The sequence below is a fragment of the Megalops cyprinoides genome, chromosome 13 (genome assembly GCF_013368585.1).
Source record: "Megalops cyprinoides isolate fMegCyp1 chromosome 13, fMegCyp1.pri, whole genome shotgun sequence".
In the NCBI taxonomy this organism is placed as follows: Eukaryota; Metazoa; Chordata; class Actinopteri; order Elopiformes; family Megalopidae; genus Megalops; species Megalops cyprinoides.
In genome coordinates this window covers 31,937,514-31,960,163 of record NC_050595.1, presented here as the reverse complement: position 1 = coordinate 31,960,163, position 22,650 = coordinate 31,937,514, and the positions used below count along the sequence as shown (strand labels likewise).

Genomic DNA, 22,650 nt, shown 5'->3' with positions numbered 1-22,650 from the left:
ATACCGAGGCATGCAGGCGCAGCCACCTGTACCGGGTGCGTGTACAGCAGACCTGTGTGTGGGATGGCATCGCACGCCTCAACGAGGAGATCCTCCTCACCATGCTCGACATCTACCAGAGGTTCGAGAGTAAGTGGAGAGGCTGCATTAGCCTCCACTGTCAGACTGTAGTCCTGCTGTGCTGAACTGTTCCTTTTTACAGATTCTCATGGAGCTTATAGGAAGTTGCTTTACTTGAAGAATAACCCATTTGTAAGTATCTGGAGCATGTTAATATTGTTCATACTAAAGACCCTGCCAGGATCCAAATTTATTTTGCCAGGTAGCTGATGTAAAGTCCAACTTTAAGGGGAGGAGTGCACTAAAGCTGGGAAAAGGGTACACAAACCTTTCATCAAAGGAGGCTCTTTTTTTTAAAAAAAAAAAGCCCCTTGTGATGTGCTGTTAAAGAGTTATGGCTGTAGTAAAAGGGCAGGTTTAGCACACTGAATGGGCTCATTTGTGTTCCTTGGGACTGCAGGAATGCCTGCGCTGAGAGCTCCCTCCAGTGCTTTTCCATGTCACTGCGGGGAGCTCTCCTGACGTCCACCGCTGCAGTCCGCGGGAGCACTCTCTCTCTTTCAACAGATCCACCCGCTTACAACCCACCATCCTTGGAGATGCCTCTCGTATGCAGATACTCTCTCCTTAAACTTGACCAGGACAAACAGGCTTAGGGGGTGATGCGGGTGAAATTTAATCCTAAATTTGCCTTTTGTCTCAGAAATGACTCTGAAGTTTGAATGACTAGGGCAGGGTGTATGAGTGATTTTTCCTATTGTGGTAGCCATCTGTACAGCTGTTTGCTGTGCTGCTGTGGTGCGAGTTGTGTAAGGATCCTCTGTCGGTGTGGTTCAGTAGAATTCCGGAGAACCTCATGCTGACGCTGTGAACTGAACCCTTTCCAGACGAGGACCCCGAGACCAGGCGACTGAGAACGGTTAAAAACATCGCAGACCTCCGGCAGAATCTGGAGGAGACCATGTCCAGCCTCCGGGGGACCCAGATCACGCACAGGTTGGTACCTGTCCCAAAAATAACCCAACCCATAACCTCTGTGGCCCCCTCTGCTGGTGCGCAGTGACCTTTACTGTGCATGTGCTGTGGAGGTCATGGAGGAGGGGCTCTAACATTGCCCTCTCCACTCACCGCTGAAGGAAACTCATTACCCCACTTGCCTCTCTAGTGGAAAAGTTAAACCCTAGTCCAGGATCTTAAAAGAACATTGTAGGTGGTGCTGTGCGGACTGCAGGAAGAGGGCCTGATGTGAATGGTAGAACACTGTGTATTGTCAGGGAGCCTGGAAAGTGTCATGGACTTGGTTTGAAGTGGGGAGACTGCCATCTACTGTCTGTCCAGTATAGCTGCTGCTTCTACTGCCAGTACAGAATAATACATCCCTGTGTGCAGAGTTTTCATCCATTCAGCTGGACACATGTAAAACATGGCATGAAGTGTGACTGGAGGGGATTTGGAAGAGTATTGGAATGAACTTTCCACAGGGGTCAGGACAACAGAATCACTGGCTAACCCTAACCCTAATCCCTAGCACCTGCTGTTTATACTAGTATTACGTTCCTCTTATGTACTTGTCGTATCATTGTGATCTAATGACATTGAGATATACAGTAGTGTATGTATTTCACTTCCCTTAGTTTTCTAGGCTGTCTAGCTTCAGATTAGCACAAGCTAACTTGTGGTAGCTCTTGAATGGTGTGCTCACACTCACAGGTCTAGGCAAATTTGGTAGTCTGGTCTGACACTGCTTATTTAACTTGAATGGATGCACTTCTGTTTTCTTGTTCTAGAAGTCACTCTGGATAAGAGCATCTGCTAAATGAATGTAATGTAATGGAAGACACATCGGGAATCTGGATTGCTGTTATCACAGCTCTGTAAGAAAAGGGTTAAAGGAAGCAAGGATATGTAGTTTCTGATGCATGTGTGCCATGTGGAAGCCCACACATTGATTCAGCAGCGAGGGAAGGGTATGGACTCATGCTCTCTGAACAGTGAAGGACTCGCCCTCCGCCTCTTCTCCCATTGGGCTGAAGAGCCTTTGTCTCTCTAGATGAGTGTGAAGGGGCTCTCAGCGCTCAGCCCAGGGCCAGAATGGTTGAGTGGACCCCTGTGGTCTTCGACTTAAGAACAAAGCCTGTTTTGTCCCCACAACGATAAAAAAGGATGCAGAACTTTCTTGGTGGTAAATGGGTGGGGGGTCCACAGGACCATTAAATATTTCTTCAAACTTTTTGTGTTTTGTGTGTGAAACAATGAAACAGTGGCAATATGTTGTTCTGACAGTAGCAAGCTCCACTCAGTGGATCTGAAAACAGGCCCTTTATTCAGACTCTTGACACTCCACCACTTGGCCAAGAAAGGTGTGCTCATAGTACTGCCATTTCAGATAGAGGCACCCTCGTCAGCTGGGAATGGCCATGCATCTACACACCAACTGAAGGGTTTATTCATGTTGTGTTAGGCCAAGTGGCTCAATAAGTTGAATGGCTTGTATTAATCCTTGTATTAATCTGTTATCATCCATTATTATTATTATTATTATTATTAGTAGTAGTAGTAGTAGTACTAGTAGTAGTAGTGGTAGTAATAGGAGTAGTATTATTATTATTATACAACTGGTGTGACAGCCAGGCAGCTATATTCAGTACAGCTTGCATAGCTTACATGTGACATACCTTAAATGTATACAGATAGATATATACTGGAACAGGATATATCACTGGACACTGAAGGTTACAAAAAGACCCTATGTAGGGCTCAGACCTGTAGCCCTCTGCAGATGCTGAAATCCTCTAACCACTCTGCCACCCGTAATAAACACAGTGCTGTAACTTTCAGAGCAAAAACAGGCAGCCAGAACTGCTGGGCCAACCCCAGTGTCAATTTCTGGGACCATCTTTGTCCAGGGAGATACAAAGGCCTGGGAACTACAGACAGGAGACTGTGAACCCAAATCAGAAAAGGCTCTTCAAAGAGCTTTCAGATGATTGTTTTGGAGTCTTTTTGTCTCCTCAGAAAGGGGATGTCGTGTTTGTCGACTTCTGACTCGCTCACCCCCTGAGGAGTCATTGCCTTTGATTGACAGGCAGAGTGCCGGAGAGGGACATATTTGTGTCTGGTAGCTTGACTGACAGGCACTGTGTCCGACAGGGGTGTGTTACTGTCTGGGTGTGTGCGTGACTTGGCTCAGAGAGGAGACCTCTCAGTTTGTTCCCTCCCTCTTCCTTCCCCCCCAGCACCCTGGAGACCACCTTTGACAGCAGCATTACCACGGAGATCAGCGGCCGTGGTGTCCTTGGCCTGACCCCGCGCCCGGCTCCACTCTCATGGCGGCTAGGCCAGACCAGCCCTCGGCTGCAGGCAGGCGACGCCCCCTCCTCGGGGAACGGCTACCCCCCGCGGGCCAACGCCAGCCGCTTTGTCAGCTGCGAGAGTGGGCGCTTCCTGTACCCTGGCCCTCTGCGCCGGCAGCTGGCCGTCCGGAGCAGCGGCGTGGGCATGGGCGGCGCCGACATGGCTGACAAGGCAGATGAGCTGGACCTGGAGGCCATCAGTGTGGATGCACCAGGGTACATGAGTGACGGTGATGTGTTGAGCAAGAATGCGCGGGCCAGCGACATCATGAGCGGGTGAGTCCATCATGCAGTGGCAGGCAAAACGCAATCCTCTCTACATCACATTACATTTTTGTCATTTAGCAGATGCTCTTATCCAGAGTAACTTACAATCTTACATGTTATCAATTAATACATCTGGATATTTACTGAGGTAGAAGTACCTTACCGTTAGGTTACAAGCCCTGCTCCTTACCATTTTGCTACGTTGCTGTCCTATCTGTCTGTAATGCAGTTCTCTCTACCTCTGATCATGGCACACTTTTGGCTTCAGTGTACCTCTAAATGATGTGATTCAGATTGTTCATACTTGGAACTTTTTCACATGGGTCAGTGGAGTTAAGGCTAAGGTTAGTTCTGGGATGCAGAAGACAAGTGGACAAAGTGGTATTTCAGTACCAGGGATTGGAAGCACCGATTTAACTCTTCCAACTATCCAAGATTTCTGTAAAGGAGGGCAAAACATAAACCTTTCTACTATCTAAAATTCAGCTTTCTCTGCTTCTGATAATGGAGTGCTTTTGGCTTCAGGCTCACCATAAATGACTTGAATGACTCGTTCATACTTGGAACTTTTGAATGTGAGTCAGAAAAGTTAAGGCTAAGGGTAGTTGTGGGAGGATGGAGACAAGTGGACACAGTGGTATTTAGGTACCAGGAATCGGAAGCACCAGTTTAACTCCTTCAACTATCCAATGTACCTGAATGTACCAATAGTCCTCTGAGCTGACAATCCACATTATTGATTTTAAAAAATGATTTTTTATTCTGCTTATGTGCTAAAGAGCCACTAGATGGCAGTGTTGCTGCTGCCTCCATCTCCAGGAGTCTCGGTGATGAGACCTAAGCAAATAAGATATAATCATGTATTTACAAAGTAGTGGTGTTCAAAACAATTCTTTTTAGTGATGCAGGTCCTTTTCATTCAGTACAATAAAATAATTTGAATCTTTGACTCACTGATTTGTTCATTTCAATATCCGGTCGGGCAGCATACACGAATCTGTAAATAGTTTTATTGCATTTTAAAAATGACCCTATATTGTTCCAAACATCTTGTCCATTATTAGCCTGCTCTGCGGCAAAACAGCACATGTGAAACCAAATGTCAATGAAATTAATAATAATTAAATCGTAATATCCATTACTTGAAACTGCACCATGCTATTCAAACAATCATGCAGCCGCAAAGTATACTTCGTCCTTAGGAAGATAATAGAACCCCACATTTTAACGTGTAGGCCTATAATAAGTACATGCCATTTGCTAAAACTAAAAAAAAAATGCACTGAGGAATAAAGAGCCATGCTTATATCTGAAGCAAAAAACTTCGTTTTACAAGTTTTGAACAAGCCGAGCCCAAACATTTTAATATATTTGTAGTCACTGCTCAAATCGTAATGTGACAGTGAAGGCATATCACTGCCCCCGCTATCTGTCACACATACGGTAGTTCATTAAATGCACCAAGCAAACACATGGGGTCTCCCACACACACACACACACATACACGCGCACACACACACACACACACACACACACACACGCAACCTAACTTAACTGTGTAACAAAGTAACATAGCCTACATAACAAAGTCTTTAAGAAGAACATTAATCATAAAGAAAAGCTAATGACAAAAACAAAAAGAATCATGGGAACACACACTTCCTTAGCAGCAGTGGCTAACTATCAACCGCTACAATATATTATGTAGTCTAAGTATCATAATTAAAATAATTCATAAAACCACTGTAGTCTACTGAACTATTCAACAGTGATTCAGGCCAGTAGAGGGCATTTCACTCTGTACTCTTTGGAGTCGTACGGAACCATTGTACTGAGAACATTTCGGGGAATTTCGGGTCTCATCGTCATCATAGCCAGAGAATCTTTTGAGTTTGAACGAACCATTGTACTGAGAACTGGTCAACAGTACAGTGGGTCAGTAGGGGGAGTTTAGAGTCTTCGTAGTCACCGGTTCTTTTGAGTCTGAACAAACCGTTGTACTGAGAACTTGTCAACAGTACATCAGGTCATTTAGTACACAGTACACAGTGGGGGGCATTTCAACTCTTCCAGAGTCAGTCGTATGCTGTAGTCACCATGGTCAGCATCGTCACTGAGCCACTGTGCCGAGGTGCTTCCAGTGTTTTAGCATTTCAGCCATTGGCTAGTTGTCGTCATGAACGTACTGCTGATACAGTTTTGTGATAGGCTGCTTCACGGACAGACCGCATAGCTATTATCCACTGGAGGGAGAGTTATGGCTGCTATGCCAGCTAATCAGTGCGCATGTTTGCAAAGAGGAAGGAACGAATCTTTAGACTAGCGATTCAGTACACTCAGTACACCTGAAAGATTTGTTCAGAAAGATTCGTTCAAAAAGATTTGTTCGCTCACGTACTGCACATCACTACAAAAAAGTCTTTGCGTAACTTTGTTTCTCTTTTGTCATTTTCTTATGCTTGACAACATTTGGTCACTTTTTCATTCTGTCTATTGTCTACTTTAATTTCACTTCTTAAAAGTAGTGGTTTGTTTGGAAAATTATGACAACAATGTCTGAATGAACCAAAGACTTACTCTTGGTAATATGGTCAGCCATCATCTTTGTGTGGTCTTGTGTGCAGAGCCATTAACTAGGGGAGATGTGGTAGTGCAAAGCATTCCTCATTTCAGCTCATCTAATGCTCATTTCAATTAGGGATGCACCAATTGTGAAATTCTGGGCCGATACCAATACCCATGTTTAAAATAACAATTTGGCCGATAGCTGATGCCGATACCGATGTTTAAATAAAGACTTGCCGCACTTAGCTAACTAGCTAGCTAACTATAATGTTATCAGAACTTATAAAGTTGTCAGAACAGGTTGCTTGCAGTGTCTGTGGTAAAATTAACTATTTGGTCAAAAGAGACATGATGAGGCTTTATTAGTTTGATAGCTAGCTAGCTATGACAGCTGAGCAAAATGTGTGAAAGCCAAATTAGCTAGCAAGCTATCTAGCTTTCTACGTTGTTTTTATTGTAGCTAGCTAGCTATGTGTTTGTTTGCAATGTGATATTTGTATTTGTCAGCGGATGTGATAGTAAGTAGCTAGTTACGTTTATTGTTTTGTTTGTATTATAGCTAGCTAGCTAGATTTGTCTTTGTAAGGTGGTATTTGTACTTTTCTGCTGAATGTGCAAGTAGCTAGCTAGCTAGCTAATTTGGCTTTCATGCACTCTGCTAGCTACCAAACCAATACAGCTTCATTATGTCTCTTATGAACAAATAGTTAATTATAAACATTCATACTGCAAGCCAAGGTATTGACTTCTGATCATAAGTACCGTTTGCTAGCTAGCTAGACACTTAACGCTAGCTAGTTAGCTAACTAATGTTAAGTATGCCAGGTCATTCATTCATTAGTGCAGTGGTTCTCAACTCTGCTCCTGGAGGCACACTGTCCTACATATCTACTATCTATCCTTGCTGCTTGATTAAATCAGGTGTGCTCAGCTAATCAAAAGTGCCACTGATGACTTCAGTCAGGCAGGTAGAGCAAGGATAGATAGAAGATATGCAGGACAGTGTGCCTCCAGGAGCAGGGTTGAGAACCACTGCATTAGTGGATATAACTTTAAATCCAGCAACTGTATCTCTTCTGAATTCTTTTAGGGTTCTTTGCTGACCCATCTGGCCATTTTTGTTTTATTTCTTCAAAACGTAGATAGACACACGTCAAACTTTTGGTCCACTTTGCCATAGATGCTGACTGAAGAGTTACCCTGCTCCCACCCTGAGCGTGACGTAAGAGCAAAATGGCCGCCATGTGAATAAGGCTAATTATAGTACCACCTATTGGATCTTCTCCGAATCTGCAGGTGGGTAGGCTACTGTTGTCTGAGTCGGACCGCAAATAACCAACACAATATTTAGCCAGCGCAAAATTGATGCAACACAACAGATAAACATCGGCCACTGCAATCGGTGAATGTCATCTTATTTGCCGGTAGGCCGATGGCAGTCAACAAGGCGAATATCGGCCGATACCGATGTACGCCCGATAAATCGGTGCATCCCTAATTACCATTTACTGATTCTGGGGAAACAGACAGGAGATGTACAGGCACGCACCAGTGGTGTAGTGTTAGCCATGATTGGGAAGAAAGAAGGGGCTGTTTCTGACTTTTTGGCTGGGGTCTTGCTCCTCCTCTGCAGATGCCCCTCTTCAGACAGGACTTGAGCGATGTGGAGTAAGCCAACCAGGTTCATGTGAGGTTAAAGCACAGAGCATGGCCTAGTGAAAATAATCTGCCCATGGGGAATACTCTTGGCTGACACTGAGGATGCTGGAGAAGGACTGATTTATGAGAGGCTCGTGGGGCGAATGCAATTAATGTTGAAGTGGAAAACACCTCCATCAATTTTATATTTATATATATTCAATAAATGCGAATTGGCTCTGTGCTACTACTACTCCTTGCTTATTCCTGGCTTTGGAGTACTTGGCACTGAGGAATGCTAAACAAATGTTAAGAGGTAGACTCATCCGTGGTCTTACTTTAATGCATGTTTATTTTTCAGGAGGAATTGTCATCAAGCTTTACTTCCTTTCAGATTTTGTAGGAATGCTCTAAATAGCATGGACTTTTGCCATGTTTGATTTCATGTAAATGTATTTCTCCATACAGAGCTGCTCTAGAGGTTAGTCATTAATCATAATGTGTTGATATTGCATATAAAATGGCACCTGGATTTCTGCCTGTCGAAAGTAGAGTTTCGATCCAGTATTCTTTCAGGTGTGTATTAATCTCTTTCTCTTGAAAGATTAAGTTTTGAACCAAATGCTCCTTTACTCTACCTTGTATGACCTCTTAGCAGAGGCTCTTATCCAGGCTGGCTTACAGTTTTTACTTCTGGTTGCAAGCCTTTCTTCTCACCACCACACCGCACTACTAACCCTGTGCATGACCTGGCTGTCCCTGAGTTCTGTCGGAAGAGGCTGTTTAGTTCAAATCATTACGATTGGACTGCACTGCATGGCAGCTGAATGGATTTCTAAAGGAGTACAGACAACTTAGATGGTTCAAAATTTGTCGTGTCTAAAAAGTAACGAGAAGAGACACCTTTGACCACACACACTAACCATCCTGGGTCAGGAGACACCTGATCGCTGATTCTTTATCCCGTTAAAGAGACTGGCGAATCCTGCCAGAGACTGCCAGACATGGGTGAGGGTATGTCTCCCATCCTGACTGCTGCCTTGAAATGTTAGCAGCAGCACGCATTACCCTCCTGGAAGTGCAGTGAAGCAGCTGTTTATTTTTACTGATGTCTCCGGCTGTGGAATAGCAGGCACCTGCATAACGCCGAGCTCAGACCCACCGCAAATAGCCAGTTCTTTTCATTTCATCCCCTTTGAGGATCCAAAGCCATCACAGGGGAGCTAAGGGAACAAGACCTTTCACTTCCAGAAAGACACAAAAAAGGCTCCTGTGATTTATTATAAGGTGCCGTTGTAATAAAAGATGAAAGTGTCATGGTTTTTGAAATGACAAACTGGAACATTGGAGAGAGTACTGAATGATTAACAGCCAAGGATGGGTGATATTTTGTTAGCTTTACCCTCTAATAGATAATCACTTAACACAGAGAAGTGTTCAGATTTCAGATTGTACTGTTAGGGTGCTAAATATGAAAGTATATGGAAGATTTAGTGTTACATTTGGAAGCCTCTGTAAAGGAGGGCAGGTGCCGAAATTGCTTGATGAATGAGGAGTTTATGAAGTAAGAAGTAGCATGAAAGGCACTATGAAAAGGAGAAGTGAGTGTAAGTCGTGAGGGGGATTGGCATGTGGATTCAGACAAGGGGGTAAATCCAGGATACAGTTGACTAGATTTCAGTTAGTGAATGACTAGCATTTTCACCTCGGTCTCCCTTATTGAATAACTGTGAAAGGGAGTTCCGTGTCAGGCTCAAGCCAGGCTTTCTGACAGGGAATGGAGAGTTTACACCATTACAAAACCTGGCTTCAATCTGATAACACAGTAAATGTCTGATCAGAATGAAGCCAGGATTTGTAACAGAGAATGGAGAAATTATATTGTTAATCTGGGATCAGACTGAAGCCAGGTTTTGTAACAGGGAATGGAGAGTTTACAATGTTAATGTCTGATCAGACTGAAGCCAAGCTTTGTAACAGAATTTACACTGTTAATGTCTGATCAGACTGAAGCCACGCTTAAGAGCTGAGGTTCATGACTAGAGTTACAATGGCAGTGGAGCTTATTTGCCAGTATGTCTGCTCATTGCCTAAGATAAACCCTAAATGGACTCTTGTACAAACCTCCTTGAGTCAAGGCTGTACAGATTCATTTCCGTTGATGAGCTCATGCTGTGCCTCCCTGGCCTTTTTGGAGGCCATTTTGAGTTTCAGTACTGTAGCAGCAACCACAGGCTGCCCCTGAGACACTGACAGCATTGACTGATACAGGGCAGTATCATTTTCTGTTCAGACAAGGAGCCACAGCGAGCACAACAGATTTCACAATGTTAATACAGCCATATAACAATGCTTGGCGTTCACTGTCTTCAAATGTAATAAGAGTTAAGTAAGCTACCCTTCAATGTAATGGAGAATGCAACAAAGGATACATAGAGACTGAAATTCTACAGGATGTAAAAAGTAGAGAATTATGAATTCACCTGTCTTTACACAGGTGCTTCTGCATGTTCTCAGGAAAGCTCATCCCTCCAGTCAGTGGTCTGTTACCTGCCCATCAGGTTTTGCAGCCTCTGACTCAGTCACTTACCTTTTCCCACCAGTGGCTGTATTTCTGTTTGAGATAGTGAAGCAATAGTTTAAGGCATAAATGTTTTTTAGTGATTCATTTCCTGTTTCGGAGGGTAAATGTTCATGTTCATTTTGCAGCATGTGAGGATTCATTCTGCAGCATATGTGCTTATGATCAATCTGTGGTCACATGCTTATTTCTGATGAATATCACAGGTAAGCTGCTGCATATCACACATGACCGACACCAAGCCTAGAAGACTATCTCAGAGTGGTGAATCCCTGTGTTCTGTCAGGATTTAGAAATGCAGAAATCCTGGTCTGTTGAAACAACCCTGGAATGTTTTTTTTTTTGTATCTGCTGAACTGTTTCTAATAACAAGAAGACCTGATGTGATGGATGTGCCTTGGTTCGCTGCTCATGATAATCAGCACCACAGGCTATACAGTGTATCTATCACCACCCCCCTCCCCAAACGCCTGCCTTCCCCCATCAGACAGCCCTCCTTCCCTCTCCATCCCCCCCGGAGGTCTCCTGTCCCAGCCTGCCTCTGTCTCGCAGTGCTCCAACTTGCTGAAGTGATTCAGAGCCTCATTCCTCCTCCTGCTCTACACTCTCTCAGTCTGAGGAGAGCTAACCGGACGGCTGGGGCGTGTGTTGGCCAGTGAAGCCACATTCCAGTGCTGGACACACAGGGACCTGCTGAATGCGGGGCAACCCCCACATGCACACACCAGCACTGACTGGAGGGCTCAGATGCTGCGCTGGGATCCACTGCTTTTCTTACTGGAGAATTCACTGGATCAGCTTCTCAGAGAGACAGGCCAAATCATACTACCCATCCTGGATTTGTTGGCATGGGGTTATATTCGCATTAGATGTTCAATGCACAAAGGTATGTCAGATAATTTAATGGGCTTTTTTGATCGGTAATTAAAGTGATTGCAGTTCAGTTACCAAAGCGTTCATGTGTTTATGTTGGTTTTGTATCTTGTGTTCAATTGTCAAGTATTTTGCTAATGCTCTGTTAACAGTGAGCAGGAGTAGAGAGTTTGAGTGAAAGGATTTGAGTCAGTTTTGGTCCAGTGCTGTGGAAACTATTAAGCATAGCTCTTTGTTCGATATTGTTTAAAGTGGCATGGCTCTGTTTCCATGCTTTAATGACTGTCAGTTTAAGGTCCTGCATCCTTTGAGGAACATGTGTTGAGCTTACAAAAATCCACAGACACAAGTGAGCCATTAGAGTCAAGTGTGCAGGTTAAATAGGAGCCATTACAACATATCTAACTATTGTTTTCCAAAATCAGGACTCCATCAACTTCAAGCAAGCAGGTTCATCACTGTGTCTCTTTATATGCATGTTTGAATTATAGACACAGCACCAAGACCTGTAACAGTGATGTTTTGTGACAAATGTTGACTAAACCTTAAGGAGGGTTCAGCTTAGAGGTGCTGTGGTTAGCTGTCTTAGATGTAACCTTTTGTCTGCACTGGAGGAGGTTATCAGTGATTTTAGACTCAGGTGGATTTTATTTTACAGGAAGGAACTATGTATTCCAGCTCTGTCTGACAGCCAAGCTTTTCAGGGAGTAGATAACACCTATGAAACAACTTCAGTTGATTTAAGCGTGTTACCATTTGCCCCAGTATTGTCTTGGGCCATATGTGAGGTTTGTGCTTTCTGCTCAGCAGCATTAGGACAGTGAATCATTCTCACATTTATGTATAAATATTACTGACTTCTTTGCAGTGGTTTGGCTTCCTTAGAAAAATATCCCAGGACGCCTGGAAAGGGTAAACAGTTTCCATGAGGCTGTGTTGACTGTGTTTAGGTGGGGTGCATGTCTGCCCTCATGCCCTCTGAGTGTGATCTCACAGCTGGCTGCAATGGCCCTGGCATTTGCGCCTTGCAGCCGTTCCCCTCAAATCGCTCCATTTTAACTTTGCACGTTACAGTGAGCCTTTGCATTAGTGGCATTAAAGACATTAAACAGGAAAAAACGTATCAAATGTATGCATGGAAATCTCAGTGGTGCCTCATCTAAACTGAATGAGCAGGGTCTGATTTGCAATTTGGAAAAACAATTTCAGTTGTTTTGATGGTTATCATGTAGATTTCAGTTTTGTTTTTTCTTTGTTTGAAAATGCAAATGAGGAATAATAGAACATCTTTGTTGTTTCAGAGTGATTTAGTGCATTTAATTTATTTAATTTAATGTAATTATTTAATTAAATTTATTTAATTTATTTAATTTATTTCACTTAACTTTAACTCAATTTGTATTTGGTTTGGACACAGGTTACTTCAGCAATACTTCAACATTGTTGACTTTGGGTTAGAATCTTTTTTTTATTCAGTGATTGAAATAATGGTTAATTCCTGTTTCTGAACATAATTACATAGTAAATGCAAGGTATTAATGAGAATTAAGATTGCATGAAGCCCCTCTGTTTAATGTAATGAAAACAAACAGGTAGATACAAAAAGCAGCAAAAAAAGTAGGACGGGTGAACAGCAACAAAGACAAAAAAAAGAAAACGACACCATAGCATTCAGCAGTCATTAGGTCTGTCCTGTTTCCTTTCAAACCTGAACAAGAATGACTTTCCCATTGCTTCATGGGGAAGCACATGTAAATATGTGAGCAACCTCCACATGTGATTGCATTCTTGTGTTTATGTGGAAAGCACACATCCCAAACAAAATGTTGGTTTTACAACTAAAGGCTGGATCTAACCAATGTCCTGTCCCCACAGCTATATGACAGATGGAGGACTGAACCTGTACACGCGCCGGCTCAACCGGCTTCCGGACAGCGTGGTGGCAGTACGAGAAGCCCTCCAGCACAAGGCCTCTGCCCGCCAGGGGGACGCTGACAGGTAGGGCAGGACCCCACCAAGCCCCCTCTGCACTGCCGTCACAGCCTCATACTGACACTGACAAAAACATCCCATAGGATCAGACAGTTGAGATACCTGCAAAAGATTGCTCAGTGTGTCATCATGTCCTATCCAGTGTTGAAACCTGAACACATGTTCAGCATGTTAAAGCAGCTTCTCCTATACTCTCCCATGCATGTGACACAATGAGTATAACCATTTTGTTAACTGTTCATCTGTGCTAACCTACCATTTGATTCAATCACTGTATGGTATGGTTGTCCTGTAAGTCAGCTTTGCAAGATAAAAATACACCTTTGTTCTGTCACAGCGGAGCTGAGTGATCATTGTACTTAGGACTACAGACAGCTGGTTAAGGATGAGTTCAGGTGTACAGTCTGGCTCCTGTTCCCAGCCATAAATTCCTCCGCCCCCGCCCCCCTTTGGAGAGAAATATGGTGTCTCCCTCCCCTCTCTGTGGCTGTTGGCAGCAGCAGTAGCAGTATATAACTCCCAGTCCTCGGGTGTGGTTCGCTTCTCTCTGCTCTTCACCCCTGTTTATTTATCTGTGTTATCTCAGCACATGATGATGATTTTTTTTTGGTATTAATACCAATGTTCGACACAGTGGTATAACTGTCTGCCAAAGGCATGCACTGCCAAATATGGAAATTTGAAGTGGGAGCCTCAGTGTTTGATAATGAAGATGAATGAGCATTTGGCTTTGGAGGGGGGCAATTAGACTGATACAGAAGGAAGGAGCTTCTGAAGGTATGCAGAAATATCTTTTTGGAAGGACCCTTTTTCATTTTAATTAGTTCATTAATAACATGGAAAAAGAGCCTTTTGTGTCAGTCCTCTTTGTTAATGCTGGTGCATTGTGGGTAAGGCCGGTGGGCCTGGATGCGCTGAGAACACCCTGAAGGAATGTGGGGAATTTGTATACTTGTTTGCTGAGGGGGGGGGGGGGGGGGGGGCTCATTAAGCATTGAGCTCCACGCACCAGGTTCCAAACATTAACCGCATTAGCATAAAACGCAGACTCAACTAGGTGCATCCTGCCTGTGGCCAGACCATACATGTGTAATTTAGAAGATGCCAGGGGGTGTAACAGACTTGCTGGAGGAGGCCACAGCTGGGCTCCCAGCTACACTGGTAGCAGTGAGTGCATTACCCTCCTCCCAGGTTAAATCACTTTCTCTTCAGAGCAAGATTCAGAGACATAGAGGTCTTGTTCATGGACGTTTCTGTGGTTGGACGTGCCTCTAGATTACACAATGTCTAATTCCTGTAGCAAAGACCATGTAAGAGCATGAAAAGTTGCATGAGGAAAGTCCTTTAGTTATGGGAGAGTGATCGATTCTGAAATCAAAGTCAGAACTTCCTTCTGCCTTATTGGGCCCAGCTTTTTAGTGGCTTTCATATCTAACAGTGTTTATTGATGGTTTGTGATATGCAGAGTGTGATATGCAGAGTGTATGCTGTACGCAGCTACCAGTACCTTACACGCCCATTAGAATCTTCACGGTGCTTTTGGGTGGCGTGTCAGAGGTCTTAACGGCATTAAACCTGGAAGGCACCTTGTGAACTTGGGGTTAAATATATCAAAAGGTTGGAGTCCAGAGCAAAGTTCCCATGCAGCCAGTAGATTTTCTTAAGCCAGTATTATGAAACATTGGCTGGGAAGATTCTGACAGCGAGCTGTTGCTGGGGGATTATGGCCAGCATTTACCCACCGGCTATCCCCCCAGTACTGAACCATTACTGGCTGATTTCATGAGAAGGGTCTGGCTGCAGGCTCCACTGGTGGGACATGTCCTACCAGTGGAGGTGGCAGTCAGTGGAGGTGAAAGTGACGTAACGTGACGTGTTTTTCCCCCTGTTTTTCATTGGTCAGTCGTGTTCTGAGGCTTGAGGCTCTCGGTTTGCCTTGTAATAGCCAATATATTCAATGTTTTTAATCAGAGATGAAGAGTAATTGTGCTTAATTTCTATTGATAGCTGTAAAGAGCATGTCTTCCAGCTCTGTGCTATATGGAGAACAGACAGAATACAGTGAATTCAGGGACACTGGGGTTGTCACATGGACAGTGTTCAGGGCATTACAAAAAAGGAGCATGATATCTGCAAATATTACTTAGTATAACAAGACAGGTTATATTAGTAGTATTACATGAACATCTTGGTGTTGGCTTAGTCGTACATGCTTAGCTATCACACTAGTTATTTGAATAAATAAGAATCTTTGTCACTCCCAGGTGTGATATCAATGTTCTACTATAAGGCAAGGTTAAAACTAATAAAAGATCAGGTATATGTATTGGAATCCATGCAATTCACTGTGCAACAGATCTTCACAGCAGTGTATAGAATTGATCTTTCTGAATGTTTTCCATCAAAATATGTTTCTCATATTCTGTACTGCACTCACATTTCCATTCACAATATCGCTCTCGTAGGCAACTTGCCAACTAAAAGCAACAGTCCAAACAGGTCAGGTTCCTGCCAAAAGTGATATTGTTAGGATAAGGAGTGTGCACCTTGTGTGCTGACTGACAAATAGGCCTAATGATCATGATTTCAATTAAACCATTGCCATTTAATCATCAAATAAGTTCAAAAACCTCACAAGCAAAACAGCTAACTCTTCAACAGCCAGCAATGATAAAACAACAAAAAAAACCATCTTTCCCCCCCAAATAATCATTTGTTTTACTTTTTACAAATAAAGCTTCAAGTGTATTTGTTTCTGAAGTACTGGGAACTTCCATCAAAAGCCGTAATTTCATATGATTTATGATGTATATGAATATATACAGTCACTGGGGTGTGGGGAGGGTTTTAGCTCACTTACAGAAATCCTTTGAGCTTTTGTGTCAGTATGGCTGAGATTACTCTGAGACTAGGGGAGATTCTGAGACTCCCACTGTGTGTCAATGAACCTGAGAATCATTACCTCCACTCGAAATGCAAGATGTCAAAATAACACTGAGAAAATGAGCTCTGTATTCAGATTTTTCTTCCCTTTTTAAATACATGCATGCAAGATGTTTTGATTTTTTTTTATGGAACCATTAAACAGTGCCCTAGGGGTTCTTGCTCTTGCATGTGCATCCAACCATGTTGCTCGGGCTGTTACAACCCTCCCCCTGCCAAAAAAAAAAAAAAAAAATGTCCCACCTGTCTGTGCAGACAGGGGTTCCTCTCTCCCACCTCTGTGTTGCAGGTCTATGAAACTCATGCCAGGCCAGGGCTCAAACCCTGAGCCCCCTGAGCCAGTCTGACTGTGTGTCTTCCACCAGCGCTTTGGAAGAGCCCACTGCTGGGGAAAACCCATCATTTCTTCTCAGCTCCTCAAATTATTCTGCATTTCTCAGCCTCTCTTTTCCTGCATGACTCCTCTTTTCTTCGGTTTACCCACACTGCTGATGTAGTTATTTTTTCAATGCTATTTTATTAGCAGAGGACGGGGGCTGCTTCTGCCGGAAGCATAAATCACAGAATGTGGTTATTGCCTGTAATTAATTATACCTCTTGTAACGAGCTACTAGTATCCTGTAATGCCGAGTAATCTCAGCCACACTGACACAAAGGTTCAAAGGATTTTCTGTAAGTGAGCTAAGCCCCCCCCCCCCCTCCCACCCCAGTGACTGTATATATTCATATACATCATAAATCATATGAAATTACAGCTTTTTATGGAAGTTCCCAGTACTTCAGAAACAAATACACTTGAAGCTTGTAAAAAGCTTTACTTACTTTACTTTACTTACTTTTGTAAAAAGGTGATTTAATTGAAATCACGATCATTAGGCCTATTTGTCAGTCAGCACATAAGGTGCACACTCCTTATCCTAACAATATCACTTTTGGCAGGAACTTGACCTGTTTGGACTGTTGCTTTTAGTTGGCAAGTTGCCTACGAGAACAATATTGTGAATGAGAGTGTGAGTACAGTACAGAATATGAGAAACATATTTTGGTGGAAAACATTCAGAAAGATCAATTCTATACACTGCTGTGAAGATCTGTTGCACAGTGAATTGTATGGATTCCAATACATATACCTGATCTTTTATTAGTTTTAACCTTGCCTTATAGTAGACCATTGATATCACACCTGGGAGTGACAAAGATTCTTATTTATTCAAATAACTAGTGTGATAGCTAAGCATGTATGACTAAGCCAACACCAAGATGTTCATGTAATACTACTAATATAACCTGTCTTGTTATACTAAGTAATATTTGCAGATATCATGCTCCTTTTTAGTAATGCCCTGAACACTGTCCCTGTGCCAGTACCAGGGGTTGTGTCCCTGAATTCACTGTATTCTGTCTGTTCTCCATATAGCACAGACCTGGAAGAAATACTCTTTACAGCACTGTCGTCCTGGTGAAACGGGACTAGGCATGTTGCACAAAAGAATGCCCCTGCAGGTGGCTCTCCATTCACGGAGCCAGTGATTAAAGCTCTCTGTCCATGAGGATTGAAACTAACCTGGCAGGCTCAAGGGAAACCAGAGCCCCAGACAGCTCAACACCTATGAAGAAATAATCCCTGTACACTGCCCCCTTCCAGTGCAAGGCGAGCAGGGTGGAGCGAGAGTGGGATTCAGCAGTTCAGCGAAAGAAGCTGTTAAGAGAAATCACAGTGACATAGTGGCCTCTTATTGTGCAAGTCCCCTTAGTGGGTAGAGAGAGAGAGAGGTCCCCCCACGGGATCCTCAGCTGCAGAACAGATTCGATCCTCAGTGGGTCTTACCCCGCCCTCCCTTTCTGCAGGGCTCACATATCCGCCCCCAGACAGCTTCAACTCACAATTATGTTCTCGGTTACATCCAGGCATTTTCCTTTGCCAGAGGAAACAATGGTTTTTTTTTTTTAAAAAAAGCAATGGGTTTTAAAACTTGGGGCTAGCAGACCCCAGAGCACCTCCTTCTATCTCAAGGTCCCCCAGAGAGGGCAGGCATGAGGGGAAGACTGCGAGAAAGTCGGCCCACACTCCTGCGCCCCCCGTATGATGTGAGAATCCACACGGCAGCAGCATCTACGTGAGGAGTGGGAGCGGGAGGGGGAGGGGGATAGGGAGGCAGGTGGGCGGACCTTTGGAAAAGCCTCGGCCGTGCGGCAAGCCCAGCGATAGTATTCCGCTGCCGATCAGGAGTGGGAGAGAAGCCGGCATCTGGAGTCTCAGTGGAAGGGCACATCCCCACACTGCCGTGTCCGTGACCCCACGCTCCCCGACCCAGCTGTCTGTCCACCACACCCCTGTCTCGCCCGGGCCACAGGTAGGGAGGAGCTTCGAATGGCTCTGCATCTCTCTGACTGTCCTTAACGCAGTGGTGTTGAGGCCAAGGAGTAACCTGGTCCCCCTGTCTGGGGCGGTGCCTGAACGCTTTGTCTGTGGTACTGATCGCCACCTGGGGCAGGTCAGGCCGCGCAGTCTTCAGTTTCCCAGCCATGCTGCAGGACCTGTTCAATACGACCAGCGCTGGACTTTGCGCGGCTCTCAGCCCCTCTCGCGTTACACCCAGCAGGGTGCCTCTAAGGCTCACGAGAAAGAACCATTGGCTGGAGAGGGAGACATTGTGTCATGATGTAGTGCTTCTCACAAGCAGTGTGAAGTGACTTTGATCCTTTTCTAACAGAGATACTTGAGCTGCAAAACTTCTTGCTTCCTGGGTTTAGTTCCCCTCTTGACTAAGTGTCCATTCCAGGGGGCATATCCTTTCCAGCTACTGTTGTTGTATCAGGTTCCTCTCCACTAAGTACCAATGCCTGCTTTCAGTTCCTCTGATATAATGAACAGAAAGTGAGAGCTGCTCTCCAGCTGTACTGGCAAGCCTTTGCATTGCTGAAGAGCACTCATGAGCTAAATAGAGCCTGGCATTAAATGTGCGCAAATCTACAAAAAGACAAAAGCGACTCACTCAGTGATCTTCTTGAAGCAATAGAGCTGCAGTCTCAATATGGCTGAGATGGTTGGTGCAGATACAATGGCTGTGAGTCACCTTGTTCAACCTGACCCCGTGCCGTGGCAGGTAGGAGAGTTTTACTCCCAGTACACTGTAGCTGTTGTCTTCAGAAAATGGAAGAGATTGTGGAAGAGCTTGAGCTTAAAGCTTGACTAGAATGCAAAGTATTTAAAGAAACTTTGTCTGCTGCATGGAACAGCCTGTTCTGTGCAGAGCACTTTTGTATGAGGCAGCAGAGGAGGGGGAGAGCGGTTTAGGATGGAATTAGTTGCACCTCTGGACGCCCCACATTGGGCTGCTTCTGTTCAGGGACTTGGGCTGGGTGGTGATGCCATGGAAAATCACTCTGGCTCTCAGGACACTTGACAGGCAGGAAAAGAAACAGCAGTTTGGTTGAATTTGATTGCACATATTACAGAGTGCAATAGACAGCATGTTACCTGGTCCTTGTGTTAACATATGGCAGTGAACAAAAGGTTTCAGCTGGTATTTAGGATGGATTCTTACAATGGTCATATATATTATAAGAACAGAACTTCAACTACAACCTTACATTGTGCCAAAAATGGGAGGGTTCATGCCTGCAGCTCAAAGGGCATAAAATTTCCATGCAAGTAGGTTATCTGTGTGTGATATTCACTGAAGTAAATTTAATGGTTGATGGACTAGTTTTGCCAATTTCCTTTCAGTTATGAATATGCTTTTGAGGAACTGCATATCCATCAAGCGCAAAGGTACACTTTTCTATTATTCCTAAGAAGCTCTTTCCACTTGTGTATTTTACCCAGAATGAAGGGCCAGTAAATTCCAGGCGTGTTTTTTGTGACCTTTTGCAGGCCACAATGTTATCCTTCAGTAAACCTGGCACTCTGTCCCAGCTTTGTTTATCCATAGAAATGCCATTCGTCTAGAGAGAAACTTCTACTCATGTGAATTTGATTCATTGCTTATAGTTGGTTACAAAGTGTGTTGTAGTAAATTACAAAGCGGGGAGGCGGCTCCACCAACTAGAGATGCTGTGGAATAATAATGCCTGTAACTGTGAGGGTTATACGAGTATTTCATTGTGTTTCACACCCTAAATTGTCATTAGCATGATCTCCAACAATACAATTAATTACCCCAAAGTAGGATTGCGCCCAGGCAGGTGTTCATATGCAAATGAAGCCAAATTCATGTCATGCACTATCAATGGAAGAGAGACTCAGGAAGGGGGGGGGGGGGGGGGGCACAGCAAAATTCTGCAATGTGCAATTATCCTGTTAATATATTAATATTTGTGTATTTGTAGTATTCATACTGTTTTAATAATGAGCTCTTTGTGCTAGGACAGTTGTTAATAGAATGCTAATTTGCATCTCCTGGCTGACAGCATCTGTTAAGATGGTGAATGTGTGGGTGTATGTATATGTGTGATTTCATGCATACATGTGTGTATGGGGAGGGGTGGTTCAGTGTATTTGTTTCTGTGTGTGCACTTTAGACTGAGGGCTGGGGTATCTGAGCCATTGTGGTGAGCGTTAGAAAGAGGCTTCGTTTTGACACAGCAACCGTGGAGCAGAGAGTGGGGCTTTCCTGTCGCCCCAGGGGCCAGGACAACTTGGTCAGCTCTAACGACCACTCTGTTAATACATTTAACAGTGGGTTTAGGCTCGGTGAGGCAGTCCCCGACCACAGGGCTGGAGTGTGCGTAGTTCACACCACAGGGATGGTCACGTCGCCACCCCACGCTTCCCTGCGGAGTCACTGCCTGTCCTGGGACAGCGCAGGAATGATGAACCCAAACTCAGCCTACTATCACACGGGAGCTTTAAAATAGCATTCCTCAGTGGTCGAGGAATGAAGCCTGTGATTGTTTTGGGTTCATATGATTGCAAGCTGCTGCCAGAGGAGTGTTTGTCTGAGTGAGTCAGTCCGAAATCCACAGCTCTGTCCGAAGTTACAAAGAAAAACAAATCATAAGGATGGTGTTTTATATAGTCCCAATCCTGAATTGTCACTGTGACATTAGAAGTATGATGAAAAGAGCAAAGTTTTTTTTTTTTAGCATTTTCACATGGTGATTATTTTTAATAGTGGAAAGGAAGAGGGGAGTGCAGCAGGTCCCTCACAATCTCAGCCAGAGATATACAGGGGTGGGGACAGTGTTTAAAAAGGTCAAGTGTTACCTCTCCAGCTAGCAGGGCCCCCCATGCGAAAAGGGAGCTGCAATTTTGAGAGATTTGTTGTGCTGAATTCCTGCCACTCTGACCCTGTCATTTCTTGGGGTTTCAGACAGCTGTATCATTACACACCACAGGGTTTGGAAGTCTGCGCTGGAATGCACCGCCTCAACTCCAAACCCTGCGAGTCAAACTCCCTGTATCTGCAGTGCACAAATGCAAAAAAAAAAGCCTCACAAAAAAACCCCTAAATATAAAGCTTTTATTTCCATCCCTGTTTGTATTTAAGTTTCTGGTCTCACACCATCCATGGTGTTGGTGAGCTTGTTTGGATTTCTGATGATGAAGCAACTCTAAAATGGTTATGTTTTTTCTGGTAGACCACTGGGTTTTTATGCTGGCTTAACGTACATGTGTTTTTGACTGAATTAATTTGCTTTTTTTACGCTCTTTTTACGCTTGTAATAGAAAAAGTTATAACTGCCTCAGAAGTGTATGCAGTGATAAATGAGATTCAGATGGCAATAATTCCTAGGGGACAGGTGGCATGGTAACCACAGTTTCACCTGTCATGACCCATGATGTAATCCTAGGAATTTGATGGGGTGTCTGGGTTGTAACAAACCACTGCTGCTCTGGAACAGTGATTAAACTCATAGTCACTGATACTCTTTGGTTTGTGATATTGGAGAAGACTTGTGGAGAGGACTTATTTGAGCTTGTGTCAATAGTCTTATGCTGGTGGCAGTAGCCGTTTTCAAGAGGAGGAGGGAAGGAAGCCCTTAAAAGATCCTCCTTTCAGGGACAAAGGTAATGAGCTTTTTGAGACAAAGACTTCCACAATTGCTTTCTGTATCTGCTTTGCTATCCCTCAAGCATCTGAGTCATGTTAAAAATATGTGAAGGGGTGTGTGTGTGTGTGTGTGTGTGTGCATGTGTGCGTTTGTGTGTGTGCGTTTGCGTGTGTGCGGGTAAAGGTGGAGGCACACTGGGGCAGCAGTGAGATTATTATCTTTTATTCATCCAGACACCACACTAGATACAGATAACGTCTCTGGCTGCACAAAAGAGGGGTGCGCAGGGGGATCTGGCAGTTTTGCCGAGAGATTACCAGTGTCAGTGGGGAAAACAGAAAAAGGGAATCTGGAATAAACAACACTGAAACACATGGATAT

At 44.0% G+C, this 22,650-nt stretch overlaps 1 protein-coding gene across 1 annotated transcript in view; it reads left to right on the top strand.

The window, feature by feature from the left end:
• Positions 1-22,650, top strand: part of LOC118787672 (neuron navigator 2-like) — a 96,338-nt gene that overhangs the window by 34,950 nt on the left and 38,738 nt on the right. Inside the window, exons 9-11 of the mRNA XM_036543237.1 lie at positions 948-1,056; positions 3,297-3,689; positions 13,213-13,335. Coding sequence (XP_036399130.1) covers positions 948-1,056; positions 3,297-3,689; positions 13,213-13,335 — 625 coding nt within the window. The remainder of the gene's footprint in view (positions 1-947; positions 1,057-3,296; positions 3,690-13,212; positions 13,336-22,650) is intronic.